A 23839-nucleotide genomic window follows, 5' to 3' on the forward strand; every position below is an offset into this window, starting at 1 on the left:
TCCCAGCCACTAAACAGCAGCACTGCGCCGCGTTGCGCAGAGGAGGCTGCGTGTCTCATCGCTCCCCTGTTTACAAGCTCCTAGATTAGGCTGATTGGGTTAATTTTAGTCCCTGACTTTTCACGCTCGGTTTAACGTCACCTAACAAACTGAGTCAAGATGAGACCCCAAGCCGAGCTGAGAAAATGAGGGGAAAGAAAAACTAATGGGCGTTTTGAGAGAGAAAAGAAAATGTCAGAATGGCTGCGTTGCTGTTAAAACCACGTTTAGACAATACTTTTAGCAGAAGTATTGCAAATATTATCCATATTTTCATATTTTATTTCTTAAGTTTGTTTCATTCCATTTTATTTTATTTTCTCTTTGATTGTTTTAAAGTCTGTTCGAAATAAATAAATAAATAAATAAATAAATAAATAAATAAATAAATAAATAAATAAATAAAATATTATCCCTGAACATTAACAAAGTACCTTGGGGAAAAATCCCCTCTTTAAAGATTTCTTTATTGTTATTATTATATATTTTTTTTTACATTTTGTGAAGTTTCCACAAACTTTAGTATACTTTTATAGGATAGACAAAGTCAAAGTAATACATAATTGCAAGGAAAAGGTTGCATGCCTTCCACTGCTTGTTTCAAACAAAATCAAACGTTAAACGCATTTGAATTCACCCCCATTTTATCTGACACCTTAAAAAAGCACACAGAGCACAGCTCAAGTGGCACAATCAAGTGACGTCATCACTATTTGTATGTCCTCTGTCATTTTTTAAGAAAAACTGAGTATTGCTGGGAAAAAAAGAAACTGCACCATCCTCACTGTGAGACCTGGGGATACTTTTCTTGAGCAGTGACAAGGCAGCAGGTCAGAGTTGATAGGATGATGGATGCAGCTGAATGATCCTGAAGAAAACCTGTTAGAGGCTCCAACAACTTGAGACTGGTACCGAGGTTCGCCTACCCTAAACATAGAACCAGAACTACAATTTAGTCTGGTTCTATGGTTCATTTTTGAGTGAGATTTATTCTCACTCATCACATCATGAGTGAGAATAAATCTGATCTGTAAGTGCCATGGGCAGGGCAATATTCTTCTCTAGATGTGAAAAGCTGATAGAGATACACCCCAAAACAATTCCTAGCTGTGATGTGAGGGAAATTTTACAAAGTATTCACTCAGGAGCTAAATACAAATACATTTGTAATGGTTTCATCTAAAAACCTATGGGAAAAAATTGAAGTTTATGTTTGTAATGAGATAAAAGGAGAGAAACTTTAAAGCACGTGTACACTTGCAAGGCATTGTAAACAACATTTGAACTTTAGTGAGTTACAGGTAATTCTGACAAAATGTAATCAATAAATACACACACTTTGATTCAATAATGGCATGTTAAAAATGCACAAACCCTGTGCTGACAGCTGAGCAGCTATGTTGTCTTTTTCCAAACGAATAATTTAGCCTGTGGTCATCTTCCTCCAGTAAAAGTTGACTCTCTCGAGGCACATGCGACATGAATAATAACTCAGCCCAGAAATCCTGGGTGAACGTTCACTAGAGGTATTATAGAGTCACTCCTTCACCTTGAGGCTTTAACTACCAAGATGGACATAGTAGGAAAAAACAACCCTGTAATATAAAAAGAGACTTCCTGAAACAATAAACTTCGCTTATTTTTTTAAAAATTATTTATATAACAAGCAAAACTCTTCCACATGCAGTTTGGTAAAGATGGAAAGCTTGCTGTCCATCTTGCTTGATGGACAGCAATATATTTTACAGTGTGTCTTAAGACTGCTGGAGGCAGAAAGGCTAAAGATCTACACAAATAAATCCATAACTGCAGAAAAGACTCTGACTTTAACTTTTACTTCCTTTAAGGTTGTAGCTTAGAAACATTTCTGATTCCTAAATGTTAGTATTGCACATCTATCACCCTGTTTGAGGACTTAGTTAGCTGCCCGTTTCTTCTCATTTCAACACAGACAAAACTATCAAAACAATGTCTTTTCTGTCTCTTTGTTCAGCAGGAATCAGTATACGCAGTCTGATCCAGTGAGACGGTAGCTGCACAAAAAGGACGGATGAAGAAAAAAACAGGACAAGCGCAACATGGATAATGTGCTTTTGATGTCTCCTGCGTTGCCACCCGACGAATGCTGTGTTCGCAGTGTGGCGTCATGACACACTCATCTTTGCCAGCCACATTACAGAAGCAGTATAAGAGGGGGGAACTGGGCTCAAAATCAATGTTTCTGCCAGGACTCTTTAACACGATGCCTCAGTACCTGTCCTGCCATGAAATGTTTAATTCAGATCTGTTGTGAAAGCTAAGTCCCGAATCCTCATGTCCCCTGTTTTTCGTTGGATTTTCTTAACAGTTCGTGCTTCCATCTCCTTTCACTTTGCATACCTGCGGCACACTTCTGGACCCGCTCTCGTTCGTTCAGCTCAAATGTGTGCCATCTTTCTTCCTCTAGTTGAACACAACACATAAAAATATCCATCTGCCTCGCTGGAACTTTTAGCCCATGCTGAATTATTCACACCCACATATCTGCACCGCATCCCCATGACCCAGAGAAGAGCTTTTATTTTGAACCCTAAGCAACAAAATCCAGATGGGGTGGGGTTTTTTCCCCCCCGGTATGATTGTGTCACTGAGGAGAATTTAATGGAGTAAAAGGCTGAGGGGTTTCTAAGAGCTTCTAGGAGGCAGGAATGTAAATAGCTAGACTTTATGATGAAGGTGAGGAGGGAAATACCAGCATTGGAGTGGTGAAGAACTAAGGTTAGGTCTGCCACAGGGAGAGCAGGAAGTGTGATTCTCAAAAGAAATCAAAAGTGCTCCATTTGACACATCATATCAGGTAACCCAAACAACTGTCTTCTCCTGCAAACTGCTGCAATCTGATGCAATAAATGGCAGATATTCAGTTTGCAGGAAGAAAACAGCCTGATTTCTTATACACAAGAGGAGGATGAAGAAATCCTACCAACAGTCACAACTAAACAAAATACAACAGGCGACTGAAAGGTTTTAGAGCACATTTTGAAATACAGAGGCAATTTGTTCAGTTCTCTTAACTAGTACGAGTAAATAAGCAACTAAGTTTTCCGAAATGTATTTAAGGTGCCCCTTTAATAAAACGTAAAGATCCCCCCCCCTCACTCATTGAGGCCTGAAACATATTAGTGAACTGACTCAGAATTGAAATTCAAAATAAAGCGGCACATTAATGCAACTTTTTTATATTTTGGGTGTAAAGGTTTTTTACCTAAATGACTAAATTGGCTCACATGTATACACACTCCCTACTAGTTTTTGGCTCCTTAAAATGCTAGACATTGGCTAGATTTGTGGATCTATTTTTTTAAAGCTAGAAGTGGCTCAAAGATCTGAAAATACTTCACCTGGACACTCAACATGAATATTAAGTGTAACCAAGAGGAACACAAGAGGGGCTAGATTTCAGCAATACGCTGGTGATGTTCGAGAGCCCTTAGATTGGCAGATGATGAGTTTCCAAACACTTCAAGACAAGCCAAGAAGGAAAGTGAAGAAAGTGGCAAAAACTCTCAAAATGCACAAGAAATTTCTGTATCCAAGAAAATGATGAAGAGATAAGAAAAACTTGCAAGAAAACCTGGTAAATTAAAATAGCAAAACTGGAACAAAGAACAAAGTGAGACACTGTACACAGTCAGGGTTTAAATCATGAACACAGTGCCAGTGTTGATGGTTAATAAATGAGGATCAGATGTGAAAAGGAGGCGGAAAACACGACTAGTGAAATCAAACCAGAGTGAAAGAAAGCACTGCAACAAACAGCCAAGACAACGTCATCAATATCTAAACAATTATCTGTAGTCCATAGCATCCACAGTCTGTTCTTATTTGGAACCACACCAAAATTTTAATCTGTTATATTGATGGTGCAAAAAAAAAAAAGTAAAAGAATTAGTCATTCTAAGCCAAATGAAATTGGTTTTATAAATGTCTTAGTTGTTGCTGCTTGGTATAAATTAAACTCTAAAGGCCGATTTGTTCCCTTTCCTGTGTTTTACGACCGCTGTGATTAATTTAGTGTAAGGTTTTTTATTTTCTTTTTACCTAAACTCGATCAAATCTTTTTGTGTTTTTATCAAAACACTTGTAGCAATCTCGCTCCTGAAAAGAGGATTAACAGCCTGATGCACACACCTACACACCCATGCATATGTTCATTTGTTTGACTGAGTAAAGCAATAATTTGTTTGTCTCTGCCCACCAGGCCTATACAGAGTTTATTGCCTCTTACGATGCTTTGTGCAGACCAAAGTAAAGACGTACATAAGAATGATTTACATCCCAGCAGCACGCACCATATTTCCAACCCTAACGCAAACTGAACACCCGTCGACATTCATACTTCTGTGATTCAGTGCTTCTTCTTCCGCTCCTTTTTTTGTATTTGTTTTGAATTTCCCTCAGGACAGTAAAATGTCATGACGTCTGTAATATGTTGTCCAAATGTAGGTTTGCTCACTCTCACTTTAACGGTAATGAATCAAACTGGCGACACCAAGTTTCTTTCTTTCTTTATTTATTTATTTATTTTTTTTACCATAATCATCTTTACATGAACATGCAAAGAAATTGCTGAGCTTTGCATTGGGACTAAAATAAAGCTCATTAGTTTGGAAATTGATGGCTGCATTTTTGTGAAAGAGATGCTGCTGAAGCATAACCAAAGCACTCAAATAAATTTAGCTTGTCTATATTGAAGTAAAATTACATCTAAAGTCCAACTGTAAATTTTCTTGACAAATATAACAAATACATCCTGTAAGACTTTTCAGATGCTTGAAGAGAGAAGAATTTTGCATACTGGGATTTGAGCAGAGTAGAAAGAAAATGAGATGTTTGTTTTTCTTTGTGAACTTCCGTCTCAGAGCAGTGTTTTGTCCTTTCTGGTCATCCAAGACTACATCATTCTGACCCTGACACACACACACCCACACACGCCCACACGCCAGCTGACATGCAGAAAGATCAAATGCCAAGTAGAGCTGGAAGGGGGTTATCCAGAGAAATACTGACATAAGTCATCATGCTAACCTGGCGATATATGCAGGGGCCACAAAAACACACAAAGCTCATCTGAGAGAGGGAGAGAGGGGTTTCTGTCATGTCATGTGTACATGCTGCACATGTCTAGTGCCACATCATTTTTCATTTTCCCTTTCCTGCTTTTATCAGTTTGCAGCTGGAAACTTTGCAGTCCGTGTACTGAACGCCACCGTACACATCTGCATGCACACAAATGAGCAAAAGTTTGGATTTTGCACGCAGCTTGTCCCACGTTTTCAGCTGTTGGGGTGTGCAGCGTGAAAAAGGACAGATAATTGGGTTTATCACAGGCATATTTTTAGTCCCCGTTTCTCCACACACAATTTACAGTAGAACGCAAAAGAGAAGAAGGAAACTGCAGGGAGAAAGAAAAAGAGGAAGGAAAAGGAGAAGAGGGGGAAATGGAAGATGTTAAACAGGGTAGAAAGAGATAGGAAGGAAAATGGATCACAAAGATGGAATCTGGCACGTGTTCAAGATTGGTGGAGTGTATGAAGGAAATGCTGTTCCCACCCTCAGGCAGTGTGCAGGTTGACAGATCTGACGCGCCCTCTGGTTTACCGCAGGATGTGTGCGTGGGTGTGTGTGTGTGTGTGTGTATGAGGGGCTGTGGGGTTAAGAGGGGGGTATGTGCAAGGGTCCAAAACCATGCTTATTAAGGAGAGCAACCTTAGTCAACATAAGCAGCACAGGGATCTAAATTACCCAGCGTGATTCAGACGTCAGCTCACACTGACACATAGTGGAAGACATAGAAATCTAAATCTCCTGGTCGCTGTGTGGCATCAAGCATCAACATCGACTCCAGGGCAGAAAAAGTGCAAAAAAGTATCTGAAGCAAAAAGAGTTTTGCTTTCTATTTGTACTCCAGTTTGGACATTGTTTTAGGAGTGTCCGTCAATTCGTCCCTTCCTTCTGTTTCTCAGAGATAAAAGGTAGAGAATGAAACCTCAGACTCAGTGATTTTCTCTTTTTATTTTGGAGATTGCAAGATGAGCCCATGCTGGAAGGGATATGTAGTGAATAATTATTTCTCTACCCACTCCATTCAAACCAATATTTAATGACACACAACTGGAACATTGTGTCTTTTTCACCTTTCTTTCTTTATTATAAAACTATTGTTCCACTGTCCCCTTAGTGAGTGCTTCATTTCCATCGTCTGTCCTACTTTGGATGTTACTTGTTCTGCTGTTGGTCTCCGTCTCTGCGTTATGTCTGACCCGGTGTCTCATCCCAGACATCTGAAGGGAGATACGCATCACCTCCGTTCTGCAGCTCCTGCCAGGGGTTTCCCATGCAGCCCTGTGAAGGAAGACAAATTAGGCTTTTATACTGTAAACCTTAAGCGCTATAAATGCACTTTTATGTATTTTTTATGTGGCGTTAAAAATCTAATTCCTTTGTTTCAAAATGAATCAGTGATTTTCTTATATTATTGAAAACTTGGAGATTATTTTTTCCATCTTTTTGAATTTTGTTAACTTCCACTTCATGAAACAAATTATTTAAAACCCATTTTTGTTGACCTTACAAGACATTTTTTGTGTGTGCTACGGAGGCCCAGAGGAAGAGTGACAATGTTAAAGGTTTTTATGGCTGAAGTCATCTTCAAAAAAAAAAAAAACATTGTTAGTTTTTCCTTGCTTTTCCGAGATTCCAATAAGACAAAACATAAACTATTTTATTCAAAATCCCTGCCACAAAATGATTTAAAGAGGAAATGCCAGAGGTATGATTTAAATCTTATTGGATCAACTGTGGCTTACTCTGTGGTCAAAACAGGTCAAAACTGACTTATCACAGACAAACAACTATTACATCCAGTTACTCAAACATTTTTACTGTAAAGAAGACAAGTGTGGAAAACACTCCTTGCTTTCGTGGATAAATGACACAGGCAACAATTTGCCAACTCAAACAGAATCATAATGTAGTAAAAGCAACAATCTAGCATGCGGCTTTCCCAGCAAGTCTGAATCCGTCTTTCACTGGCACACAGCAACAAAGATCCGTCAGTGTCCTTCCCCTGCCAACCTTATGCTGATATCAAACACACTTACACACAATATATATACGAACACACAAACCTAGAGGGGCCACAATAAATATGCGGTTGGTCGATAACTGTCCACCAGAGCAGAGACTCGTAGTTTTTTGCTGATGTGCTGACTTCAGGTCAGACATCAGTGCTCCACTTTTGCTGAGATAAAGAATTTGGGCCCTTTAAATCATACCATGGACCATTGTGTGTGTGTGAGTGTGTGTTCATCCATGCAACAGTGCATTAAAAGTAACTGTCTGTCTTCAGGGGGTGCTCTGAGATAGAGAGTGTCATTATTTTCACCATAGAGTGCCTCCTGGTTAGCTGGTTGGGTTCATGAATTGGAAAATGGACGCTCGCAGACTCACAAAAGCACTCGGCTTCAATGGAGCAAAGAACATTTATTGTTTTTGTCGATTCCAACTCACCACCTCAACCATTAACACACTTTTTTAACCTAAAAACCGAGCAGGACAAACCCGTGAAGCATTTTAACACCTACAGGAAGAAAACAGCTATACACACATTCATAAACCTTCACACACATGCCGACTGACGCTGACGTTTTCAATCAAAACCTGCACAAAACAACTGCAGGAATGTTAAAGGCAACACACCATATGCCTTCATTTTTGTCGCTATGTTCAATTTTCTAATGTAGGAATATACTTTAGCCACTTTTTGCCAACCTTGTCTGCCCACCTGAGCACTGAACACATTGTTTAATGTCACCTTGTCACAACTCATACTTCCAGAGTCTGTCGAAATTACATTATGACATAATGTGCCCTTATTTCTCACCCCCAGGCTCTTAATGTGACAGCAGCTCTTCTACATTTACTCTGCTGTCAACATTTAACACCAAAGAAGTGTCGGCAGATATGAAACCTGCTCTGTGAGGTAAAGATTAAAAAACTCTGCATGTGTCATAGCATGTTAGGATGGAGTGTTTGTGCACAAAGAGGGATTGTGATTTAATCATAAATCTTGTCAAATGAAAATCTGTCGTGTTTGTGTTTTATACATGGGACACTTTGAACAAATGAAACAAAGTAAAAACATTTTGTCAGCACATTATTGTAGAGTTTCAACACAGATTTTTTTTATTCAACATATTGTATTAGTACACAGTTAGTGTGGAAATTCTTTTAAAATTCAATCATCTTATTTTACACGTGTAACATCACATTGTTCCTGGGTGTACATTTGCATCGTTCCAAAAAGTGTATCTACCCTCTGTTTAAATCCAAAAAGTAAAAAACAAAAGGAATAGACAAGACCCTTTCAAAACTTCTTCTGTCTTTAATTTGACCTACATCCTGCACAACTTGTTACAAAAATGTGCTGCACATCAAATAATAATTTCTGTAGTTTCAGCTTCAGCAATCATTCTTTCTTTTCGTAGATTTAAAACATCTTGATTTGGCAGCAGTCCCTCACTCCATCCTTCAGGTTTTCTATCTGTCAAATGACAGACACATCACTTTTGTTTGGATGTATCCTTTCAGTCTCTGTGAGTCTGATAGCTAAAATCCCTCATTCCTAAGCTCGCTGGCTGAAATCTGTAATGTTGGGGAAAAACAAAACTTGATTGGGTTTCATCCACCTTGAGGAAAAACCCAGTTCAATCTGAAGAAAGTAACCCCAAATCACAAATCAGCTTCCAACATGTTTCTCTGTGGGTATGGTGGCTGCAACCAATCACTCTTTCACTGCTTTTACATCACTTTTTGTCATGTAGTCTTTCGGGGAAGTTTTCCTGAGTCGTCTCCGAGTTTGTCTGACAGGCTTTTTGACATATCATGTCACAAAAAATAACAGAAAGACAGACAAAAAAAAAACTAAGCAAAGAAGAAAAACGAAGAGACGGAGACCAACAGCAGAACAAGTAACATCCAAAGTAGGACAGACGATGGAAATGAAGCACTCACTAAGGGGACAGTGGAACAATAGTTTTATAATAAAGAAAGAAAGGTGAAAAAGACACAATGTTCCAGTTGTGTGTCATTAAATATTGGTTTGAATGGAGTGGGTAGAGAAATAATTATTCACTGCGTCATCTCACCTTGAACAATAGGCTTACATGTTCAGAGAGTTTCCATATGAGCAATGCAGCAGATGGCAGATGACTTGACAAGTGCCACAGTGTGAATATACCAGTCTGTCATTGACTTGAACCCAGTCCAAACTTTCACAGTGGTTCAAAAATATCAAAATCTGTCCTAAAGTCGTCGGTAGTCGGTAGTAGTCGGTAGTAGTCGGTAGTAGGTGTATTCATCAATTGGACAGAAAAGAGTTGTAAAATCTGTCATTCCTCTTGGACGTGTGATCAAGCTTCAATCCTCGCACAAACACTGGTTCACATTTAAAGTCCAACATTGCAAATTCAACAAGTGCAGCAGGCTGCCCAGATCAGGCTGAATGCACATCCGATCTGACCAGCAGCAGCTGAATTATGTTTGACAAGTGTTCAGCTTCTTTTCTTCTTTTGATGCTGATTTGACTGTTTTCTCTTCTGTGCCACAGAAATCCTAGAAATCTCCATATCTGCAGGGAGAAAAACACAGCTTGATAAATGCATTCATGTCTCTATATATAACATTTTATGTAAAAAAACACTTCAAGTAAGATATTCCTGGGAGTATTTGAAATAAAGAATGCCTTGAATGGTACTGTTTGAATGTTTTCTACTGAGTTGCGAATGAAATATTAAATGTGACAATTACACCTGCGAGACTTTTGATTTTACCAAAACATAAAAACAGTTTTGTTTTAGGCCATTCTTCTTTGCTTCTTCAACTGCTTTGATATTTTGTCAACATCAATTGTCAAGTCTAGTCAAAGATTTTGTATTGGCTTTAGGTCTGGACCTTGAATGACATGATTATATATTTTATCTAAAATGTTTCTATTGTAGTTCTGTAGTTCAGTGTTAGCCTTCCTCCATCTGCATTGTTTGGCATGTGGGCTGAAAAGTTCAATTTGTCTAATTTGAAAGCATCCCGTTTTTCGTTTTTATTTCACACAGTCCATAACTTATCGTAAATATTAGATTGGATCTGTTTTGTTTCTCCGGCAACGGCTTTCCTCTTGCCTCTGTTGCATGAAAGACAACTAAATATATCAATGTTTTTTGTTGTTTTATGTAAAAACTTGATCCTACTTCACAATTGTGTAATACTTACTGTCGATTCATCACATAACATTTTAATAAAAACACATTGAATGTTGTGTATGGAACATGACAAAATGTGAAAAAAGCAACAGGTTGAATTCTTTGATAAGACACTGAAGATGACTGACAAGAAATGTTTAACAAAATTGGAAACCATGTGTTAAATTAATCATTATGCATTCATAGTCCATTGATATGCAACTTTACAACTATTATAAGTCATTTTTACTCCTTCATACCACTACCCACATCAGTCATAAAATGGATTATCTGAAGAAATAAATATTTAGGAATCAGTGGGGAAATTAAATCTAATGATGAACTGTTACTCACTTTGAAGACTCAAAGCACTTTGTCATTTAATTTGATTTTAAGCCACTTTAACTGGAGTTTTTGCTAGTTAGAAATTATGTCAGAGTTCATTTGAATGAGTGTCTCACCGTCTGCCTGACTTACTCTGTGTCATCAGCTGTGGGCGTGTTGTAGCTCTGGAAGAGAGGCTGCATGAAGAGTCCCAGAGTTCCCACCACACACACCAGGATGAAGATCCAGAGAAAGAGGCGATCTATCACCATGGCAACGTACTTCCAGTCCTCGATGATCTGGAAGCCATATCAGAAAGTCAAAAGTCGTGGCAGGTTCATTGTAACATAATCCATATGTTTTAGACCAATCACCCTGAAGTCACTTTTTTTTAATACATTTTTGCCCCAACAATTTGTCTGTTTTTAACATTACTTTAAAATACTTGCTCTAAACATATAACTCTCTTTGGAGATGTTTATAAGATAGGAAAAACAGACTAACAGGAGTTTGAACATCTGATGTTATGAAGGCTTTTAGGTATGTTGCCAAAAATATTTTTAGCTATAAAACATATGACTGATATTAAGAGGCTGGATAAAAAAAAATCTGTCATGATCAACTGTGGCTGGATAACATGCTGGTTGAAAGGAAAGTTCAAAAACCCAAGGCCACAGAAAAGGGGTCGGTGCTAGCTCCTTGGTAAATCAGCTTAGATGTGATAAAGACCAGATTTCTATTTTTATTCATCACTTTAATCATTTTGACTGTTCAAAGGTTCGCAGAGAGCCTGAAACTTTGAAATGAACAAAATCACAGCATCATGGAAAGGAACTGATGCTTTTTCAACTTTTTACCAGTATGCATAAAGATATATTTTATTAGAAATTTATGTGATAGATTGAAACAACATAGTGCCTTTGTGAAGTGAAAAGAAAATTACACATGAGTTACAAAATGTTTAGAAGTGAAAACCTGAAATGTGTGGCATGCTTTTGGATTTCATTACTTTTTACTAAAGTTACAGCAAAGTTTTATGATTTTGCCTCTAACGTTATAATGCAACCATACTTTAAACTTTCCTATAATTTTTTTTTCAAATTTATATTTAAAAATCTCCCTCACCCCCCAAAAAATGCCAGATGTACCCCAACTTTGCTTGATACTATTTTTTGTGGGGTAGCCCATATAAATACATTGAGGTTGTGATGTAAAAAAAATTAGTTCAGGAAGTAGGAATATTATTTCAAGGCACTGTAAACACTGTATGTTTAGAGAGTCAGTCTTTATAGATCTAATATATCACACATCAAAATCTGTTTTTTCTTCTCTTATTCAGCTGCTGTCACGCTTCAAGAGAGGGGCTGGTGATCTAATGATGATTTTCATTCTATCTCTCCTTATTTCTCTGTACTTCAGCTCCTCACCCCTTCATTGCCATCTTCCATCTTCATGTGTTCAGAGATATATTTCACTCCATCCACTGCTTCTTCCAGCTCTGCATCCAACTGCGCCGCTGTCGGCCTCACAAAGTCGGGGGAGTCCCGGGCATCACCCATCTTCCAACAGCAGTTGTACGCCGAATCCTCGTTAACGTAGAAAGAGTTGCAGTCTGTGGGGATTCCTCCCAGTCTGGCGTCGGAGTGCTGCCTCCTGCCTGCGGCGCTGTGGAAGCTGCTTTTACTGACGGGGTTCCTGCTGGTGAGCCTTTTGCGTAGTTTATTGTGGACGTTGGAGGAACCCGGGCGTCTCATGAGCAGGAGGTTTGCAAGGCGAACCAAGAAGAGGTGCTTGACCCAGTCTGGCATGTAGTGGGTAGACGGGGAGCGATGATGCACATTGAGGACACAGGCCGTACTGACAGTGGAGAATGTGACCAGCACCATGGTGAACATCAAGTATTTACCTGGAAAATGTTCAGAAAAAAGGGGTAAAACAAAGACATATTAGTACATCTACTGTATACTAATGTGTAGGTCGAGGGCTAAGCTTCTCAACCCACACTGCGTATTTCCTGACTGACAGGATTCAAAGACTTTAAAACATGAATTATACATACATAATTGAAAAGTAATTATATCTAAGAACATAAATCCTATGTGTGTTAAGCTACAAGGAATTAGCTCATGAACAAATCATTTTAAATGACACTTTCCGATCTCGATCTTGGAAATATGAGCTAAGTCTACAAGCCAGCTGCAGCTTCCTGACAACAAACACTCAATACAGAACCTATTTCAGAAAAAGTGTCTGTCCATGTTTCATTTACATGTATTTTATGTTGGATACTGTTACATTCCTTTTTCATTAAATGCAACAAGATTAAGAATTTGCTGATTTTATGTTATTGCAAACTAAATAATGGCAGTGTCCGTTCTCACAGCCCCCATGAAGCAGCTTTTTGGTTTCTTTCACACTCCACAGTTTCAGAACCTCCATTGTTTTGTAAAAGTTTATTGATTCTGTGAAATCTAGAGAACCTCTTTTCAGTATTTAGGAAGTGACTATGTTAAATTTTCTCTAATTACTGCAGAAAATAACGCTGACTGATGCTTTCCAGAAAAAAAAACCACTATGGGTATAACATCTGGAACAGGATGTTTTAAATTTCTCTTTAAGAATTAGTTATGCCTCCACTTCCAACATTAGTGTGCTTTTTCTTTCTCTTTCTTGTTCTCCTCTCTTTAAGAAAGGCAGGAGCTTCTTAAAGAGACAGAGGCCCAATTTCAAGGTGTCAAATTACAAAGTCAAATTTCTTCTAAGTCACGGTTGTTATATACAGCATTTCTATAACAACTGAAGGTAACATAGTTACTTGACTGTGCTATAAAAAAAGGAATATGTGCCTCAAAAATACATGAAACCACCACTGTAACACTCTGCAAAGGCCATCCATATTCTGGAAGAGTTTTAAGATTGTGGTGTTGGTTTAGTCAGGTGTAAAAAGCCCCTGAACATAGATAAGGTTTCTCTTTGCTGAAGTCAGTGCTTCTAAAAACCTCTAAGGATGTAAAGTATTCAGATTACTTTTTTAACACATCAATTTTAACAAAAACATTTTATAAAACACCAGATGATAATTTGGTTTTTACAGTTATCAGAACTCTAAAAAGCGAGTTTCGTCTGGCCTTGAATCCGTCCCATGAGCAGCAAACAAACACAAACTTCACAGACCTATGAGTGGCACTGCCAGAGAGGTGGGTGGCACTATCTTTGATATCAGGAGCAGGAACACGGTGAGGGCCAGCAGCACCGAGATGCACAGCGTCATCTTCTCCCTGCAGTCCGAAGGCAAATAGAACACCAGGATGGCCAATGACGTGATCAACACGCACGGGATGATCAGATTGATGGTGTAAAACAGAGGCTTCCTCTTGATGACGAAATCGTAAGTGATGTCAAGGTACGTGATGTCACTGGGGTCCTCGTTTTTGCGTGCCGGGAGCGAGACGATGTCCCACTCCCCGCTCGGCGTGAAGTCGTCCCGGCTGGCGAAATCGCTGGTGAGGATGAGGTCCACCTCTGTGTGGTCGTACGTCCAGGAGCGAAACTTGAGCGTGCAGTTCTGTTGATCGAAGGGAAAGTTCTGCACCTCGATGGAGCAGGCGGACTTGTAGATGGCTGGGGGGAGCCAGAAGATGTCTCCCGTGTTGGAGACCACAGCGTTGCAGTAGAAGGAAACTTCATACACTCCGTCAGCACTGTGATATGTTTAGAGATTGGCCACAAATATTCAACAGTGAACAATCTGTCCATTCAACAATACAGCCACGGTTAAATGCATTTTCACATTTTCTCTGCACCTTCAGCTCATTTTATCAGTTTACGCTTTCCACCTACTCACTTGTTGTAAAGTACTATGTCAGGAAGCCAGATCAGTTTGGAAGGTATTCGCAGTTTTTTGATGCCTTCATATTTTTCCGGGTCCCATCTCAGTCTGTAGTCATTCCATTCCTATGGAAAGAGCAAGCACTCTTATCAGCAAACCAAAAATGTATGAATTGTGATGCAGACAGGGAATTAGAGAAAGACTGCACAGTACCTGAAACAGCCACACATTGGTGGTCATTATCTGCTCCCTTTCATTCTGCAGAAACAAAAAAAATCATTTATCTTAAACATTGATTGGATTTCTGCCATTTTTTAGTTTATCTGGTCGACTTTAAGCACCTTTTAGCAAAATATGTGAAAGTCCAACTCACCGTAGCACTAAGTCACAAACTGTTTGATGTCGAAATACCTTTTTTTTTTTTAATAGTTCAAACACAGAGTAATTTAGAGTTTTTCATAACATCACTGTAAGCTTATTCACTGTGTTTCATAGCAACTGTTTTCTAAGTTTAGGTCAGAATCATGAAACATCAAGTAGGGGGGTCTGGCAATGATCTCTCAAACTTAAAATAAATTATTTCCTTAATTATTAAAAAAATTAAAACTAAGAAAACAGTATATTTGCGGACACTTTGTGTTAACTCTATGCTCTTGTTCAGTTGGTTTTCAATTAATGTTTCGTACATTACAACCACAGGTAACCAGACAATCAAACAGATGAGAGAAAAACTGAACTATTTGATCTGCATACAAAGCATATTGGATAAAGGAATCCTATTCCGCACACTGGGCTAAGCACATCATCCCAACAAGGAACACAGAGGCAGCATCAGGTAGTCTGGATTATATTCTTTGGGCCCTCTAAACATATTAATGATTTACAGGGCCTCACTTTCCACTTGAAGATCACTGTTAGCAGATGTTCTCCATCCAACCTCATCTCTTTGCAAAAAAGGAACACGCAGAAAATGTACTCTCAGGATGAGCAAGGTTGGTAAAAAACAAAAAAAAATAAAATAACCACCTCACAGCCCAGATGGACCATCAATGATTCATTCAGTTTTACAAAAACCCAGACATCCAAATAAAAGAATGTGTCTACAAATTCTGCCTTGCATTCTTGCAAGTTCTTGTTCTGCATCGGGTTTGCAGCCCATCCAAAAATCAAATGGGCTGTAGCTGTTCGACCTCGACGTGTCAGTCACGTGTCACTGGGAAGACTCAAAGAGACGGGCAAGAAGACTCACACTTGTTCCCAGCCAGCGGCAACTTCAAGCTGTCACTTCATCTAACCCGCGAGTCTTTTTACTGAGACCCTATGATGCAGAGTTTGAATGTTTGTATGATCACATCACATCTCCATCATTATTTTACTGGGGTTTTTTGTTATAAAATGATTATGTGTGGGCGTGTGTGCGTGTGTGGGTGTGTGTGTGTGTGTGTGGGGGGTAAAATCCAGTTAATGCAATGTAACCATATTTTCTAAACATGTAAATGACCCTCACTGACGCAACACGGGTTCACGTGATGGAGCAGTGGTTAGATTTTATGCCATGAAATCTATGTAGCTATTTAAATCAAATGAGTTTATTATAGAGAGAAAAGGGTTTTTACTAAATATTAGATAAATATCTAAGCAGACAGATACAGAAACAGTGTAGGTTTGTTACAGAGATCTCATCAACTACAACTAGTAAAGCAGCACAGAGTCTGTTAATTAAGCTTTATTTCATACTGAAGATATAGCCTAGGTCAGTTTTGCATAATCACTCATCTCACACCATAATTTATATTTTTCACTTTTTTTCTTCATAGTGCAGTGGAGCCTCCTGAGAAACAACAGAAACTCTAGTTGTCTGGTAAGGTGCATTTCCAATATATTAAACAAAAATCTATCAGACATGGTGTAATGATGTAGTGGGAGGATGAATTATCTTAATATCAAATTATACTTTTTCAGTTTGATGTTTTGTTTCACAAAAAACCAAATGGATTCCACCAAAGTCAAGAGTGTAAAAGAGCCGATTAAAATTGGTTTCCACTCCTCTTCTCTTTACTTGTGTTAACAATGATAAGCTCACATTTTTAGTAGCAAAAACAATGTTGCAGTCAGTTCTCGTCTGGAAATTAGACGCTCAGCAGCCTCTCTGGGTCCAAGTGACTCGGTGTAAGATGGGCTCAGGGAGAGCAGCTGATTAAAGATGCATGGCATCAGAGACATTGGGAAGTTGTCTGCTCAGAGCCCAAAGGGTTTTAAAAAATAAAAACAGCAGAGCCCTTTCTGCTACAGTTTTCTCACAATGCTGCCTTATGTTGGATGATATAAAAGGATCGGCCGTCATGTCACCAAATTAAAGCCCAATTTATGGGTTTTTGACCCAGCATCGCCTCTAGTTGAAAAATCTGGATCCACTGAAGTAAAGTTTAGCTCTCCTTCACAAAGGGTGACCCATTCTGTGGAAATCTGGAAAATTTTACAGATGAGGTAAGGAGTAGTAAAATTAAAAATCCAATTTACATATTAAAATACTGGTTTACATTGCAGCCTTACCATCGCCTCTTGGCTTCTGGTCTCATTGGAGCGCTGAGTCTGTCAAGACGGCGATGTCTTGGAGGTTTTTCAGAACAAGGATTGTACAGCTCTCTGAGAACTGTCCACAGTTTGAGATGTTGTTTTATAACCAAAACACACTGATAAAAATATTCTGCCCTAGTCTTAAAAAAGGCAACTGTTTGTATAATTTATTCATGTTTATCAAGCAAGACTGTTCTTTGTTCAAAGTACTTACTTATGTTGTGACATGAAAAAGAAAATCCAAATAAAGTGAACTTAATTTTGTCAGGAAGATTAAACAAAGCTGAACTTTGTATAAATTACAAAACTTTTTTAATGTAGTAAATGAAATTTGCAAGTACACTGTAAAATCTTAACTTAATAAATGTGAGTATGTTGTAATTCCTTAACAACCCTTAAAAAGAAAATGCTTGATTGAAACACTCTTATGGGTATTTGGTGTTTTGAAATACCGAATGAAACACCATAAAGATAACAAGATTGTTTTTTGTTCTGTGGATAAACTTAAAAAGATAGGATCTTAGTGCATTTTCTGAAAAATATTACAATGTCATGTATCTTGAATAAATATTTTGGACCACTAGATATATTTGTGTAAAGACACTAACTTGAATTTTTATTCACAGATTCAGTTTTGTTAAATTTACTTCACCACAGAATCTTTTTTTTTTTTTCACTGCATGTTTTAAACTTCTCCACAGCCGTGTCTCTAACCTGTCTGAGGTTCCTTTGCTCCTCATGAGGCAGTTTTCTTTGTTAAGTTGCACCAGATTTTGTTTGGCAGTATCATGATAAAAAAAAAGGAGCTAAATAAGAGCCAGCATAAATTTTCATGTCTAAAAAAACTTGTCTTCCTTAAATCTCACATTATCGACATGAAAAGTTTAAGCGAAAAATTAGAGAAAAGTTGAAGGGGTATAAAAATGTTTGCAAAAGCACTGTATGAAAACTTCATACTGTAGCTGAAATATTATAGTCGGTCTTCAATAAAACTGGCCCCAAAACCCAATTTTGACGATTATCGCGGATCATAAACTATACTCACAACATTGATGAGCTGCGACAGAGAAACCTGTATGGAGATGGTGACCTGTTGGCTCTTATTCACCGCAGGTCTGATCAGCTTGTTGTAGCGCTCCGGTCCCAGCAGGTGGTTCACCAGCCGCTCCTCAGCATTCTCTGCTCTGCTGTCTGCAGGCAGAAAAGCACAAGCAGCAAATGCACTCCGAGTGTGTTTAATTTCACGTGGCTGCAGGCTAAATCAGCCATTAGAAAAACAGACACAAGCTCATGTGAGAACATTACATCAGTCAATCAATAATTAATGTGATGAATAAATGCCATTTGCTTGAACCACAACGTCAGGAAGCTTCATTTTACCAAAAGAAACAACTGAATTTGCTTCTCTCATGTGTTTAGATGCCAGTTGGATGTGAACAATAAAGCTATTAATGCCTAACCTTATCACTATTACACCATGTTCTCGTTTGCTTTGTCAATGTGATTGGCTGAGCATTTTGCAAACTCTCAAAGAAAAAAAAACAGCAAACAGAAATCCAGTCATGCATCCTATGAGACAACCTCTCGAAGCTTTGTGTTTGCACAACTTTAAATGATTGGTTATGTAAAAATAGAGCCCAGAATAACTTGGAGGCATTTTTTTTTTTTTTCGTCTCATGACATTTGCTGTCATCGTGCCTCCATTGTCAAGCAAACTTACAATAGCAAAGCGGGCATTAAATATCTAGATGGCTTGCTTCATTGTGCCACATGAACGGTCTCCCTTTTTATTCAGTAGATTGCGTGCAGCGAGCGCAGATGTTCTTGTTACAGATGCACCATGCCGTTTCAACTTTTATGTCAGACTGGGTGTTATTTGTTTCAGTTCAAATGGGGCGAATAAATGCATTAAAGCTAAATGAAACAACTGGTTTTCAGCTTATTTCAACTCAAAAGGACAAATAGTTTGCTGTACCGCTTGCAGAGGGAAAGTCGGGCTAAACTTAAGGATGACGTAAGTTAGACTCTATCCTAACATGACTAGAATACTGAGCAAAAGCTGAGTTATCTCCCATTTCTTTATATTTTGTTTGCATGGAAAGAGATGCCCTTGCAATCTTTACTTTTTTTTTTTTTTTTGCACAACTTTTATTGTCCCCATTTCTTTAAGTTTTGCAACAACAGTGTGATTCCCGGAGAGGTTTTTACTGAAAAAATGGCCATCAGGTTGGATGAAGTTCTCTCAGACTTTCTGTGTTGAATGATAAAAGCCTGATGTAAAGTGAATGGCCCAGCTGGTTATCTGTCTTGAATCCCATTTAAAATATATGAAAAGAACTGAAATGGGACTACAAGGAAGACACACCAAGAACATCCCGGATTAAAGCATTTTTTATAGAGACTGGGTCAAAATCCCACCTGAGCGATGCATTGATCTTTATGCTAGATTTTTTGAAGTCGTCATTATCAGAAAAATGATTTTGAATTACACAATATTGAGACATTTAAATAAATAAGTGTTCAACACGTATTTCCTGTTCCATTTCACTTTCTTAAACACATGATTTGTGGACTTACTTGTTTTGATTTGATTGTATTTGTTGGTTGCCTTGGCTGTTAGAGACATCCGCTGTGAATTTTGTATCAAAAGGCAGATTAAAATATAAATATTGTTCAGTACTTATTACTCTGCCGCATGTGGCTTCAAATGCCTTAAAGCAGCACAGAAGGACAGAATCAGTGAAGTTATAGTGCTACTGTTCTTAATCTGTGCATTTCACCACAGTTGCTATTAAACACTGCCGCTCTGAATGAGCACTGGTGCCAAATACAATTACGCAACACTAGTCCAGCACCAATCTTCTGGCCTTTAAGGAAATGCAAACACAGGGAGCAACACTGTAAAGGACACAGAAGGCTGCTCAGTCTCTCTGAGTTGTACAGTATTGCATCCTATAAAATATGTAAAACCTTGTTTACAGAGAATATGTATCCTGATGGATCCAATAGAATGATGCTTAACCACGTTTTTTTCTGTTATATTTACATCAACTGTAGTGAGTTGTCTATTTTATTCATTTATGCTGGTAAAATGTCCTCGCTGTTTGATTCTGACCCGGAGGAAAATGCTAAATGTGACAGTTCAGTGATAAAAGAAGCCAAAATCACAACACTCCACAAAACAAGAATCCAGGGCAGATTATTAACAAAGAGATTCTTTTGAAGCAGAGAGCCACTCAAGCGTGTTCTCTGAGAGAAACGACACGGGGCTTTCTTGGATACATGAACAAAAGTAGCCTTCAGTGAATTATTCAAACAGCACATCTGCTTTTACTTTTGAATATTTTTAGAGTCTGCACACAACAACTGCCCAATCTTCCAGGCAGACGGAAGAAAATATCTCTAAACGAGAGTGAGACAGATGTTACCCAACCTTGAGTTTCAATTAAAAATTAAGTTAGGAAATAATTGTTTTTAGTAATGGCTTAAGAATTGTTGGAAATTCTGCCGCTAATACTTTGTGCAAATCCCTTTTCGCCAACAGGACAACACTTAGCAAGATGGATCTTTAATCTCTCAGTCTATTTCTTCTAATGTCTTTTTGAGGAGGTCTAAATGAAAATGAAAAAGGTTTTTGTTTGGGATAACAGTCCTGTTGAAAGACCTAATGGCAACTCATCTTAAGCTTATGGTCAAGTTTTTCCTGTTTGCATGAAAATATTTTCTCATAATGCCTTAAAAGAGGCCAGAATGCCATTGCAGCAGCATCTTCACCGGCTTAATGATGGACATGAGGTGTTTACACATTTTCATCCCTTGTTTTATACCAGACTCACCTGAAGTGTTTCTTGCTGAAAAGCTTAATCTTCGTCTCGTCTGATTAAACACAATGATCCAGTTTAAAAGGAAAAAAACATTTTTTATGACATTACTCTTATCCAACCAATGGGCCTGTATATGCTGTCTTACAATGAGCTCTGAATATTTCTTTTACCTCATCCAGTGCATGGTGGCCTGGTGTGTTATGGCTACTTCTCCAACCCAGAGGCTAAAAGAAACTGACCTCTGCATCATTTTCTATTTATACCACACAGACCAAGGCAGTCGTTGGTTATTAATGAAACATTTCTATCCACAGAGATCGACTTTAAGATTAAATTATTCAATCAAATAATGGACTGGCTTACAGATATTCTTTCAAACCAGGATGATTTTGTTTAAAGGATAGTTTGTCAATGTGAGAATAAATAAACACAAAACAAACCATGTAGATTTTTTTTTTCCACTGGGAAATGATGCCGCAGCAATAATCGATTAATTGGAATGTAGGCTTTTAAAACATGTGTTTGTTTTTGTTTAAATGGCCGAATAGTGTCTCAGTTTTAAAACCGTGCTCTTGAAGTTGGTGGCTGAAAGCATTTCTTTAGCCAAAAGGATGAGAAAGTGTAAAAAAGTTATTAAATGAATGATGAAGAAAGAGAAAGAAATTCAAAACTGAACAGTATGTCCCACAATGCTTGCCTCAGTGTCTATGTTTTGTTTTTTTTATTATTAAAAACTGACAAAAACTCAAAGTCAGGGATTTTTGTGCAAATCAAGGCTACGGTACAATTTTAAAGAAGCAGAATCCGAACATCGTTCATGTACAAACTTGTGGGTGTGTGTGTGCGTGTGTGGGTGGGCGTGGGTGCGTGTGTGTGTGTGTGTGGGTGTGTGTGTGGGTGTGTGTGGGTGTGTGTGTGTGTGTGTGTGTGTGCGTGTGTGTGTGGGTGTGTGTGTGTGTGTGTGTGTGTGTGTGTGTGTGTGTGCAGGGGGAAAGCACGTCGGTCATATCTGAAGTAGTCCAGAGATCTGTGTGCTTACATTGACATCAGCACCATGGACAGCGTCTATTTCCTCCCTCGGATCACAGCACTGAATGAATTCCCCACTAAAACGCTGCTAGTCTGAACGCTCTGGAATCTAAATGCATGTTTTTCATCGTAAAGTTTCACGCTTAAATGCAAGGAATCGAACATAACTTACTTGTAAGCGACAGAATGAGGACCAGGAATAAAGGGCTGGGTGTCATCTCCTTCCCGCTTCCTTGCACAAACTTGTTACTTTCCGACGTTGCTCTTCAAAGAAGAAATTTAAGTCCATTTAATGACAAAATTCAATCTGTGTAGTCCATCGCGATGAAAAAGGATTTTCTTTCCTACAGTTTTAGAGCAACTAGTCCGGTTTTAGATTCTTGAATTTTTTAGAAGATTAAAAAAGGAAAAAGGAAAACATGGGAACATGGAGACAAAAAGGTTCACAGCCTAAAAATTGATTGTCAAAAAACACATTGTGGTCGTTTTATCTCAGAGCGTCAAAAGCCACGCTGTATTTTTATTTTATTTTTTATTTTTTTCCGCCGCAAGCAGCCACTGTCACAACGTCGATCCAGATCAAAGAGTCATAGACGAGATCCACTTTGGCGTCGCTGTTGTCTCCAGAAATGTCAAAAGCAAACTTCTTTCTCTGTGACTTGACCCACCTTCAACCGGCGGAAGTTTGCAGATCTCTGATGAAGCCTCTGGTGCGCGCCCGCTGGAACCGCGGCGCGCACCGGGAGCGCGCTTCAGCTATCGCTGGCGGTCTGTCTGTTACCGCTTGGAGTCAAACTCACTGAGACTCACTGAGTGGACTGAGCTCACTCAGAATGAGCAGAGTCCCGATTTGACTTTAAGGGGTTTTTTGTGCATGTGTGTGTATTTACAACTTTGACATTTGCAAGGAATCTAGCAATTTAGATTATCTTCTACAGAGCTTTTTTGTAAAAACTAATTTTTAGATTTATTAACATCAAATCTAAAAAGGAGGATGAGTCACTAGCCTTGTGGTAACAAAGGTTAATATTTTCTCACATCAGTCTCTTTTCTGTTTGATAAAGGTTCAACAATCCAGTTCAGAGGATGTTTAGCCCAGCAAGTTGTTTCTGGAGCAGTTAGTTTTTCTCTCTTTTAATCCATTCATTCATGCATGAATGAATGGGGGCAGGTGCCTATGTCTAGGTGGGGTAGACTCTGGACAGGCGGTCAGTCCTCCTCAGGGACACACAGAAGAGACAACCAATTCACACACACACACACACACACACACGTCTAGGGACAAATTACACTGACTAAATCAGTCGTGTGTATTCACAGTGAAAGGAAGCCAGAGTATCCGGAAAAACTCACACAGGAAAAACCCACGCAAGCAAACTCCATGCAGAAAAACCCCGGGTTGGAATTTGAACTCAGGACCGTTTTGCTACAAGGCAACAGTGTTACAATTAGACCACCAGGCAGTCCAAGTTCTGAAGTCCTGATATGAAAATAGCATGTGAGACTAATTGATCTATGTGCCGGCTTATCTTACTCACCATTATACTTGCCAGGAGCTTGAGAGACATTTGGGTTCATTTGCCAATAGTTGGATGGGTTGGTTCCCTTTTGGGGGCTTTTCATTATCAGGACTGTTCAGAACTTGATCAGTCAGTAAAGGTGAGTCCCATTCTTTCTTCAGAAGTTGGTTTACTTTTGAGCCAGTAGGAGTGGATCATGCCTGGGTCAGTTCTTCATAACTTAAACTCTTTGTTGGAGCCAATGAGGAGATTCGCATTCACCATTTAAGCATGCTCAGAGGCACAAAGCAGACTGGAGCAGAAAGTTCTGGACCTTCTTTAGACCTATTCTGCATATGTGACTCCTGGATAAAACATCTTGGATTCAAAAGTACAGGCTCGTCTTGATTATAAGGTGTGTTTTCATGCTGCTTTTTCCAA

At 38.7% G+C, this 23839-nt stretch overlaps 1 protein-coding gene across 1 annotated transcript; it reads right to left on the reverse strand.

Moving 5' to 3' along the window:
• Positions 1 to 7580: 7580 nt before the first annotated feature.
• On the reverse strand, positions 7581 to 22657 carry LOC116719436 (neuronal acetylcholine receptor subunit beta-2-like). Its single transcript, XM_032561950.1, has 8 exons — positions 22072 to 22657; positions 18092 to 18237; positions 14683 to 14727; positions 14485 to 14594; positions 13815 to 14341; positions 12068 to 12546; positions 10794 to 10939; positions 7581 to 9709 (listed from the first exon to the last, which is right to left on the reverse strand). Exons 1-8 carry the CDS (start codon positions 22115 to 22117, stop codon positions 9694 to 9696), a joined length of 1515 nt encoding a protein of 504 aa, XP_032417841.1. The 5' UTR covers positions 22118 to 22657; the 3' UTR covers positions 7581 to 9693.
• Between the last annotated feature and the right edge of the window lie 1182 nt (positions 22658 to 23839).

Source organism: Xiphophorus hellerii, chromosome 5 (genome assembly GCF_003331165.1).
Source record: "Xiphophorus hellerii strain 12219 chromosome 5, Xiphophorus_hellerii-4.1, whole genome shotgun sequence".
Taxonomy (NCBI): domain Eukaryota; kingdom Metazoa; phylum Chordata; class Actinopteri; order Cyprinodontiformes; family Poeciliidae; genus Xiphophorus; species Xiphophorus hellerii.